Genomic DNA, 11,655 nt, shown 5'->3' on the forward strand with positions numbered 1-11,655 from the left:
CTACATTGTCTGTGTTTTCCCAAATATAGACAATACATTTTGATTGAATACTTCTGCCTTTTCTGCATAAGTATTGATAATTCTACCCATCTAGTAATGGGCCAATACCATTGTTAGGATTCCTTTAGTTCCAAATATATTTTTAAAAACTCCTTATTGTCCTTAATTTTGCTGGCCATAGATCACTTCTTGTGTCCCTTTGCTTCTTTTATCAATTTTCTATAATTCCTACTTTCTGATTTATATTAATTAATATCAACCTCTCCTTTTTTCCATTTGTTATATATATAATTTTTATATCTCCCTTCACTTCCCCTCTAAACCAGGTGGGGTTTTTTTTGTTTTTTTTTAACCAATCGTCCTTCTTCCTCACCTCTGGTATTCTGGTATTTGGCTATCTAGTAAAGTGTTCTTAATCAACCCCCAATTATCTTTCTCATTTTTGTGATTAAATGCTTCCTCCTAGTTGATTGGGCTCATAATTGTTTTCAGCTTTCTGAAATTGGTCCTTTTAAAGCACTGGAGATATATATATTACTGGTCTGGACGTTATTCTATTTGTATATTATAAATTACTGGACGTTATTCTATTTGCATATTATAAATGTGATCAAGTCCTCAGCATTTGTACCTAAGATACCATTCATTTTTAGTTCTATGAATCAGTTCCTCTTTACCTGTCAGGATGAAATCTAATATAGAATTCCCATGTTGGATGCAACACTTTTTGAGTTAGGAAATTATCATCTTTTGCAAGTAAATACATCATCTGGCAAATAACTACAAAATCTCTATATATGATACATATTTATTTACATATACACATATTCATGCTAAGTATTGCATTTCTGTTATTTACAGAACTGCAGATTGTACAATAGCTATAGTTTGACTAGTGGACGTACACTGAAACCTGCAGAATCCTGACTACATATTTTAGAAATTAATTAATGAAAAGTAATCCCTGGTGTATTTACAGTATTGTTTACTTCTTTTATACATCATCCAGGACTTCATGTTCTTAGCATGGAAACCAGAAGTTAGTCTTTAGGACACGAGTAACTTTCTTGGCAATAGGATCAAACTCAAACTGCCGTGATCCACGAAAGAAATAGAAGAACCCTAGGAATAAAAACAAGTTGAATTACTATATTGCACTAATAAATATTAAGCTGTTACAATAAAGTTTGCAACGGGCTAGAAAAGACTATCTGAGCCACCCAGTCTAGCAATTTCCAGAACTATTCTATCTAAATAATATCCTATCTGACATAATCTCAGCACAGTAACTTTACTGTCTTAGGGCCAGACTGTGATATCCTTATTCATGCTGAGCAATACCTTACTTCACAAGTGGTTCCATTGACTTCAGTGGAACTACTTATGGTGTAAGGTACAATGCAGCACGAGTAAGGGTTTCCCAATCTGTCCCTTTGTACTGATCTTTTCCTAGCACTGTGCAAACATTAATTGACTTTCAACACACCTCAGGATGTATTTTTATCCCTACTGTACAGATAGGGAAACTGAAGCACAGAAAGGTTAAGTCACTTGTCCAAGCCACAGAGGAAGTACCGGAGCCAGGATTAGCATGCAGATGTTTCTGGCTCTCAGTCCTATGCATCCCATTTAAACATGTCTCTTATCACTTCTGAACCATTTAACGCTTCTTTACCTGAGAGTTTCCACTTACTTTTATTCTGGAAAACAGCATCAATCTTCCCATTAATTCCTGGAAATTCATCTTTTATCAGCTTTGGCTTCTTGTCCATGGACTGTCTTTTTTCATCATAACTGAGGAAAGTTAAAAACAATATGAAGACAATTAAAAATAAGCCAAATGCCATGTAAGCCAGTCCCACTCTTTACAGAGAGCCCGTTAGCAGTGAACTAAGTGTAACCCACACACCTTCTGGGTGTGGTGTTCTGGCCCTTTTAATATAATTAGGAATTATTGTTTGCTTTAAAACGTGCAGTAAAGCTTTAGATGTCTTTTTTCTATGGCAGTAAAATAATTTAAGCAGAACTTTATGTATCTTTAAAAGAACTGTTTCACCTGCCTTTAAAGAATATTATTTTTCTACAGGCAGTGGTGACAGTGTAAGAGACTAGCTACCCAGTGTGCTACTAAAACATCATAAGGCAAATTAAGGGTACAGTTATTGGTGATGTGGGTTTTGTTTGCTTAGTGGTCCCTATTACCTCATACTCAAGAATGCTGAACATGAAATCTTACCTCCAATACTTGTTAGACACAAAGTAGTATGTTTTTCTTTTAATTGCATTATAAAGAGCTGCATCAATTTTCTTCACACCCTTAGGGAAGCCCAAATCACGGATTTTCTTTGGGTATCCAGACAGTATAGTATCTCCTTTGACAACCCAGAATTCATTTCCTATCAAGAAAAGTTGTTGAAAACTTTTTGCCCAGGAACTTCTGTTGAAAATTATATTCCTGTGGCTACAGTAAACAATGGACCATCGCCTTCTGTTGTATTTTAAACACACTTAGCAAAATCCATCCCCCATGTAACTCTTCTGAATAAATTTGCGCTACTATTTTTAATTTAGACAAATAGTTCTACAGAAAAAAGTGCCATTTCACATTTCCTTGGATAGAGCTTGATTTGTTAGGGAAATTTAGCTTCGTTAACACTAATCAAATAAGTGACATGCATTTTGATGCCGAGTGTGGTCTTTGTTAGCAATTTAATTGCAAAACAATACCAGTAAATTGGATTAGATCAGAGTTCATGAAATCCCATTAAAAGAGTACAAGGTTCAATTTCCTTAACTACACCTCTACTCCGATATAACGTGACCCGATATAACACGAATTCGGATATAACGCGGTAAAGCAGCACTCCCAGGGGGCGGGGCTGCCCGCTCCGGCAGATCAAAGCAAGTTCGATATAACGTGGCTTCACCTATAACACGTAAGTATTTTTAGCTCCTGGGAACAGTGTTATATCGGGGTAGAGGTGTATTTTCAAAGCGGGTAAATTCCATTTGTGTCACATGTAAGAAGAACATAGAGAAATTCCGATGCTTACCTTTAAAAAGAAATGTCTCATCTCTGTCTGTAATTTCATAGGCAGCATCCAAGCCAGATGGCAGAGGTGACCAGAATGAAGATATTAAATTAAAGTCAACTTCTCTGCTTGTAGGGTGTTTACGCCAGAAGTACCTGATCCAAATACAGTACAACTTGCATATTCAATCATATCTTTATACATAACAATATGTGCCATTCTAACCATAGCAATAAGAGTTTACAACTTCTACAGCCCAGAGAGTATTCTATATTGGCACACAAAGAAATTCCATTGCTCCCAAATCATGTCTTCTATGCATTTACTTAGATTTTGCACTTTTGAATCACTTAGGACTAAAACCGACCTTTACCACTGATGTTAGAGAGGGTTCCCTGGCATGGAACTAATGCAGTTCTGCTACACGAAAGGCAAATGGGACTCAGTTCTGCAGCACACTACTGACAAAGGGAGGTGGTAGAGTTGGGTGAGACCAGAGGATTCCCACTTCCCCCAGGTGTCTCCCCAAGACCTACTCCCACATACCCGTGCTAGGCTCTGGGCTGAGGATTTTCCACTGAGAGAATTTATTGCTGGATAAATCGCTGGATTTCAGGGAAAGCAGATTTCACAATTCTTATTTGCCTGGTCTCCTGGCATTAGTATATTTTGACTGTAGAATACAACATTATAAACTCCTTCAGACTGTGAAGTCTTTAGGCAGAAGCATCTTACACCATTGTGCAGCACTGAACACATGATAAAATATACGATGGTATTTGGTTTCATTATCCGAAATCATTGTTGCAAAGGGTGTGCATGTGGACTTGGTATTTGGGATGGCAACTTTTCAAAGTTTAGAAAGCTGCAGTTAAAAATGGATAAATGGCTAACTTCAGTGTCCCAAGTAATGGGTTCAGAGTCCAAACCTGAATTCTCCTGAATTCTGAATGTTGGGACCTGTTCTAATTTAACCATGTCTTTTAAGGCACCCTTTCTAACTCTCTCCCTGTCTTCTCTGCATCCCATCCCTCTTCCTCTACCTCCATTTTCTTAATGCAACCAGATCTGTCTCTTAACCCATTAATACTTACCTCTATCCTTTCCCCAACCCCCTTTTTCTACCATACCATATCCCACATCTCCACTAGGACTTCCTTTTATCCCACTTTCCTCTTTATGAGTCCTACGAACCCACAGCCTTTTCTCTTTAAGCCCTTGAGAGCACCCTAGTATTAGTGATTTTCCATGGAGGAATGCTTCAGCTTTGGCACACTTACTGCTAGTCTCTGGTCAGTTTTTTTAAATCAATGGATTGTCCTGGGAATACTGCAGAATCCCAGTACCCAAGTAACACTTGCCAGTGTTAGATGTCACGATAGAGTCCAACATATAGAGGTCACAATGAAGAAGTCAGAATTTGTCAACAGGTACCACAATCTTATCTAAATTTGACAAGTTTTCTCCTATGATTAGAATGGGAAATAAATGTGGCAAGTGTGTATTGCTGTTATTATTATTATTAGGGTTTATCATTTGCATTGTGGTAGTACCATGGACCCCAGCTATGTATCCTGTTGTGCTAGGTACTGCATAAATAACCAGAACTGAAAGATAGCCCCTGACCGAAAGAGCTTACAATCTAAGGAAATATCCCTTAATGGTCACCTCTGTGCAGGTAAGTAGGAGGTCTGTTGGCACTTGGGAAGAAAGACTGGTGATATTTATCTGAACCTTTTTTGAACATAATAAAAGGTATTGGTTTGACGAACATGCTGGACAAAATTTGGAATGTTTCTTATTTTTCCAAACTATTGTGCCATTAAATGAAGATTGAAGCAAAAGATATGATGTTGCTTTAAGACAGTCAGCTTACTTGTCTTTAAAGAACATTATTTCTCCACGGAAAGTGGTGACAGCATCGAAAGTCAGATTAGGGCCACAAGTGTTTGGTGGTAGAGGTTCTGTTGGCTCCAGGGGTTCTATGTAGACAGTAGATTCTGTTGGATCTTCAGGGGGGTTAGATGAAGGTCCTAGGGGAAACAGTTTAGAGAAGAAATTAAAACTAGTATTTGATATTATAAAATTCAGATAACTTCAGTGGATCTGTCATTTTTATTCAAGTTATAGTTAATATAACCATTCAACATGGATTTCATTAAAAGTTATTTGAACTTGTTAGAGGCTATAAACATTGAGCATTAATAATGTTTGATTACCATAGAGGTATTGAATGCCATTAATATCATCCTGATGAAGACGGAAAGCCTTGGAATCAGAGTATCTATAAACTGGGTACATCAGTGAATCAGGGTGTCTAGAATGGAAGAGTCCAAGTGAATGGCCAAACTCATGCGCAGCCACGAAAAACAAGTTGGAACCTAAAACCAGCAAACAAAATGTATAAAAGAAAGTTAAGTCTTTTCATGTTCTTGCCCATCAATGAGAAGTACAAGCCAGCCAATTGCACTCAATGCAATAGAGGTTTTTAGTGCTTATAGTAAACTCAGATATAGTTGAAATACAACTAAGTACAATGAAAATACATTGAAGCACATCAAAAGCGCAAAGGTGCAGTGCTTGTAGGTCTGATCCAGCATGAAACAACTCCAGCAGAGATCAATGTGGGTGAAGGAGTCCAGATGTTGTGATGCCTTTGGAAAACTGGGGCCTGAGGAAGCTAATTATGTGGGATGGTTTTCAAAAGTGCTGAAATCCTAACTTTGTTGGGAGCTGTTGGTTGTTCAACACTTCTGAAAATCAGCCACTCACTCAGGTATCCAACTATGGATTTAGGAGTCAAACTTTAAGTACCTCATTTTGAAAATCCTACCAAGCCCTGGTATGTAATATTAAGAGTTGTATTACATACCCTGTGAGCCTTTGGTCCAGTCTTCATCCTCATCAAAGTGAGCATCTCCACCAATACCATTGCCAGGTGCGTAGGCATGAGCAACCGTCCCACCAGGACCATCAAAGGGATTGAAATCATTGTGAACTAAGAATGGAACAAGGTGCAATAGAACTTTTTGTGAGTTTACAACACTCCAAATTTCTCTGACATGCAATTTTGACAACCCCATTATTTGTTAATTTTTACTGAAACCGGAAAATTTTGACTTTCTAGTAGATCTGCAGACACTAAACAATTGGAAATGAAACAAAAATCTGTCCAAATGGAAGAGAGATCATGAAGCAGTGGGTATTGAGTAAGGATTGGAGATGGGCATGAATGCAGGTACAATGGCTTGGTGGGAGGAGAAATAAAAAGGAAAGGAAGGTAAATAAAAATAATGGCGAGCTATTGTACAGCTTGTATTTATACAGTTGAACCACAAGACGGTATGTGAGAAACCAAAATAATCACGTATCAGAGGGGTAGCTGTGTTAGTCTGGATCTGTAAAAAGCAACAAAGAGTCCTGTGGCACCTTATAGACTAACAGATGTATTGGAGCATTAGCTTCGTGTGTTATGCTCCAATACATCTGTTAGTCTATAAGGTGCCACAGGACTCTTTGTTGCTTTTTACAAAATAATCACATGACCTTTTATTGTTCCCTCTACCATCCTCCACTACTTTCTGTTCTCTTTACCCACTGCATCATGTCTAATTATGATCCTGCTACCTCCTATGCACATAGAAGAGAGCTTTGGGGGGAGAAATCTCCCTGAGGATCCACCCACATCATCCCAGTAGAGGGTGGAGTTCGCCCTCCTCCACCACAGAAAAGCCCCTGAGGAGGAGCCAGCCCCAAGCACTGAGCTCTGTGGACCTTATTTAACAAAGCACTTTAACCTGTGCTTATCTTTAAGCATGTGAGTAGTCCCAGTGACTTACATGGAACTACAGTCATGAGTAAAACTATGAGTGAGACCCACAAGCCCTGATTCTGTGCAGATGTCTGCCCAGGCTGAACATTATACACCATGCACAGTCCCGTTGAACCACACACAGTGTGTAAAGTTATGTACCGATATAAATCTTTGCAGTATCAGCGCCTTATAAACTCTTTCGGGTGGGGACTGTGTTTTTGTGTGTGATTGTATAATGCCTTGCACAATGGGATCCCCATCCTAATACAAATGATAATAATGAATAATAATTTCAGGAAAAATCATTCACAGACCTCTGGATGGTAATATTTACAATGATTATATATAGGTAGATAAATAGATATATTTACCTCTGGCTGCAAAGGAGATCAATATATCTGCATCACCTCTGTCAACCCGGGTAAATGTCAATGGGATCACATTGCTCCAGACCGTAAAAGCTTTCTTGATAGCTGCATCTACATCAACTTGGGCCATGTCTGGTGTATAGTTCAAAATCCTTTCAAATATAATATAGAGAAACAGCTGAGTTCTTTACAATATTTATCATCTACTTGGAACAACTTGTTTCCCTTTAATTCAAGAAAACCCCTCTACTACTGCATGGTTACCTGTATGTTAGATTCTTTTTCCCCCATTTTGGTTGTCCTGCAAAGGTGGAGAAATCAGCAACATCAGGGACTCCACACCGGGGTTTCTGCATCACCTCCAAAGTGTTAGAATCCAATTTCCCAGTCACCTCCAATCCGATGAATTCCTGCATTTCTTTGATTTTGTTGACTATGGGACTATCACTTTTCCATCTTAAAACTGGCTTCTCATCTGTCTTAAAGCTGTAGTAATTTTCCAGGTACTTCTGATGAAACAGATATATTATAAGACACTAGGTTCTTTTTTAGATCTTGGAAAATAATATTAAATATTACAACATGAGATCTACCCTGGGCTTCTGCTGCTTGTTCCCCCTCTGTGTCTCAGGAACTCACTTTGTTTAGAAACTTTGTAAACTGAAATTAGTTTTCATTTTCCATTTATATTAATACCTTGACATTATCTTGTTGTGAGATAATGTGGCTACAAGAGTTCTGCATGAATGTTTTGCAATTGTACAACAGGATTAATGCTCAGAACAAATTCAGAATAAACATTTGCCCTGTAAATGGAACATTTTGTGACAAAACACCTTAGACTTACTCTCTGTTCTAGCACTCCATGCAGTATTTAAAGACAGACAATGATAGATGTTTGAAGAACATGATTGAAAGCATGAGTTGCCAATGGCATTACATTTTATCATGTGCAAAGATTCAGACAAAATGAAGATCCTGATCCTACAACCACTTATGCATGAGAATATCTTTACTCCCCTGAGAAGCCCCAAGTGAGCCAAAAAGATTATTTGTGTGTAAAGTTATTCACATGTTTAAATGTTTGTGGTATCAGGCCCTAAACAGGTGCACTGTAATTTTAAAATGCTTCCCGCAAAACAATGTAAAACAAAATAATAATAAGATGCTTCCTGGCAAATTTCTATGGTTCATGATGACAGCGCTGAATTATTCTTCAGAAATATTGCCTCACTTTGAGCATTACACATCCATTAAAACAGCACCCAAGACAAACACTTCCCAAGCTTTTGAAACCAAGCGCCCCCTCAGGAAAAAAAACAAGTCCTATCCACCCTTCCACCCCACCATTTTATAAGGGCAGCCTTGGGGAACCTTTCACGGACAGTGTGTCACACCCCTCCAGGAGGGCATACTTCTATTCTTTGGGAAATACTGAACCAGACTATTCACCCCATCAGCATGTATAGGGTCAGATCCTCAGCTGGTGTAAATCAGTATAGCTCCATTAACTTCAATTAACTCCAGCTCATGATCTGGTCCTTTGTGTCTGCAATCATTACCTGAACAAGCTTCGTATCTTCTTCCGCTTTCCTTTTTGGATCTATAGGAAAAGCACAAGATGCGGCACATAGTAACAGCAGAAACAGAAGGTTCTTCATTCTTTTGCTTCTATGTCTTGTCTTGATGAAGATCTCAATCTCCGCCCGCTACATACAAGTCTATCACATATCCCTGTTTATATAGTATTTGTGTGCTTCATAAAGTCACGTGTAGCCTGACTCACAGTTTAGAACAGCCTCCAGTTACCAACAGAAGATATGCAAACACTGGTTTAGGCATGAAAAGCTTGACAGATTTCATGTGAACTGCCTCCCATCCCACTCCACCCCTTTGCAAATTTTGCAATCGGACAATATGATTAATGCTCAGGAAATAGGATGATATTCCTTTCCTTTATAAATCCACTGTTTCTTCAGGTAAGAAAAACGTTATTTTAGCTACTTAAAAAAATCCAGCCTTGAGCCTCAGAACATTTATAAATGTCTTTAACTTTAAGCATCTGAACAGTCCCATTAACTTGAAACCTCTCAGGTGCTCAAAGGTAAGCACAGATGCAAGTCTTTGCAGAATTGTGGCCTCTAATAAGAAACAAAATGAAACCTTGGCAGGTTCCAGTTTTTTTGTAGACAACTGAAACAAGTGTCTTCTACGGTCACATGTATTTTGGGAGAAATCTCATTGTTAATATAGTGCCATATTCTGCTCACTTTACCCATTGGAATAGTCCTTGTGCTGTAAGACACTGAAAAAGCAGTGCTGACTATTTGCATCACTTCCAGGTTATCTTTAATAAAGTTCTTAGCCCATTGCTCCTGCCTGTACTACCGAGCAACAAACCCATGCAGCAATTACAACTTGATTCTCAGGCCTGGTTAAGGTAAACTGACTGCAGGAATTGGGGATGGGGTAAAGGACTGTTGCACCACCACCTTAATTCTGGAGACAGTGAAGGAAAAGAACAATAAAAGCTAGAACACTCCTTAGGAGTTGCTCTATCTTACACTGTGCTGAACATGGTATAGAATAGCAGGAGTGAACTGTGCTCTGACTATATCTCCTCCTTCAACATGTCCCTCCATAATCTACCACTACACCCCTGGTGCTCCCTTACACTGGGGGCTGTTAGCAGGGTGATATGGGAATGTCCTGCTGGCTCTATCCTACCAGAATCTCCCTTATGCCAGGGGTGATTCCCAAATTGTCAGTTTGGCCTGCTTTGTGGCCCTGGTATACCAGCAAAGCCAGAGTACTGAGCCACCACAGAGCTCAGAATCCGGGCCTAGCCCTTATGCTTTGGATAATATGTTCCCCGCTATTGTCAGGAAGCTTTCTCTCTGCTTCATATGGTGCATGCACCAATCAGCATCAGCATCCTGGATACTGGACATGAGGCCTTAGAAAGTCCCCTAAAATTCATAAGCTCAAATTCTTCACGAATGGTTTAACACCACCATCTCCACATCAGGGTAGAGAATTATCTTTTGTTTCATTCTTCACCACAAGGGGCACAAAGGGCCTCCATCCAAAATATAGTGAGAGATGGCAATAGAAGAGATTTCTGAAAGGAGAGATACATACATTACAGAGACCGTTGCTGAATTATTTCCCTCTGGGACACATCAGTGGAAACCAGCAGAAAGGAGCCACAGAAGATAGGTGTCATGATGAAGTCTCAAGTATATGCTTTCTCCCCCTGGATGGTTGGTTGGTCTTGTTGAAACAGGACAGAGATTCAGGAGGAAGCAGACACTTGGTCATGGGGCCTAAATTTTCCACACTCATCATTGTTTGCATTAGAGGTCCCACCCACAGGGGTACTGGGAAGGTTTTAGTGAGGTTGTTGTGGTTCTTTGATTGCCAGGACTCAGCAACATTGTCAAGTGTGCCCCGTTGCTAACTTTTGTCCTCTTATTCTGTTCCCTCTTTTCTCCCCATTTCTTGGTGCTGTTCATCACCCACTAAAATCATTCACTTTTCTTAGTTTCTATATCATCCCATATAGAAACTTTCATAGATGTTTTTTGAGGCCTTACCCATGAAGTGATCAAACCTAGAAGTGACCTCCATAATGAGAATCTCTTCTTCTTCCACAGAGATTTGACTTGCTGATTGCTACCCTCTCCTTTCTCAAAGCCTCTCACTCAGGAATGTCTCATACCATTGTCTGGTCCTTGCTATGCCAGAGTCGATACCCCCACCAGCAGCATTCCCTTGGCCAGAGCCCCTAGTAACAGCACCAGCAGAAGACGACATCTTCCCGTGGGCACAATGCTGAGTAGGAGTCTCAGAATTTGGCCCTTTTTAACTGTGTTCATGCATGCAAGTTGCCAGTCAGCATATGTAAATGCTACTTTAAATTGTACAAATACAAACCTGAAAGGAAGAAGATAAGAGTGGGGGTCCCCACATGGCTTGCCAGTGAGGTAATGAGTACGGTTTGTTTTGAAAATGCTTCACACACCCAGCCATGTTCTGGCCACAGTGTACTCTGGCAGCAGTGTGGGAGCCACAGGCTAAAGTACAAGAGTGAAGACCCACACACAAGGAGTGTTTGAGCTGTAAAACTACAGCTCTGGCTGTGCCACTGATGAGTGGCGTCTAACCGAGAGATGTTTACATCTCCCAACTGGCTGCGTAGTTTACTGCCAAACCCTGAGGCTAGTGTGTTTAAATATGGAGCCATATGTATGTATTATGTTGCTGAGGATGCCAGCCACAGAGGGAGAGGCATGTACCCCTCTTCTGACAGCTGCATAATGACAGCTCATAGGAATAAGATAGTCTTTGTTTAATGGCAGGGCTTGCTGTCTTGCTTGTGCCTTCTGTGAGGCTCCTGGTGGATCTCCCTTCCTTTCCAGCCTAGGGTGTGTGCTCCTCC

The 11,655-nt window shown here is 39.7% G+C and overlaps 1 protein-coding gene across 1 annotated transcript; it reads right to left on the minus strand.

Annotated features, from left to right (window-relative positions):
• Positions 1-1,021: 1,021 nt before the first annotated feature.
• LOC120407101 (stromelysin-1-like) lies at positions 1,022-8,909 on the minus strand. The gene is made up of 10 exons (XM_039542443.1): positions 8,777-8,909; positions 7,479-7,723; positions 7,218-7,366; positions 5,905-6,030; positions 5,252-5,413; positions 4,909-5,065; positions 3,054-3,187; positions 2,237-2,396; positions 1,694-1,794; positions 1,022-1,122 (listed from the first exon to the last, which is right to left on the minus strand). The coding sequence occupies exons 1-10, from the start codon at positions 8,873-8,875 to the stop codon at positions 1,022-1,024; spliced, it is 1,434 nt and encodes a 477-aa protein (XP_039398377.1). The 5' UTR covers positions 8,876-8,909.
• Between the last annotated feature and the right edge of the window lie 2,746 nt (positions 8,910-11,655).

This window comes from Mauremys reevesii, linkage group 1 (assembly GCF_016161935.1).
Source record: "Mauremys reevesii isolate NIE-2019 linkage group 1, ASM1616193v1, whole genome shotgun sequence".
Lineage (NCBI taxonomy): Eukaryota > Metazoa > Chordata > Testudines > Geoemydidae > Mauremys > Mauremys reevesii.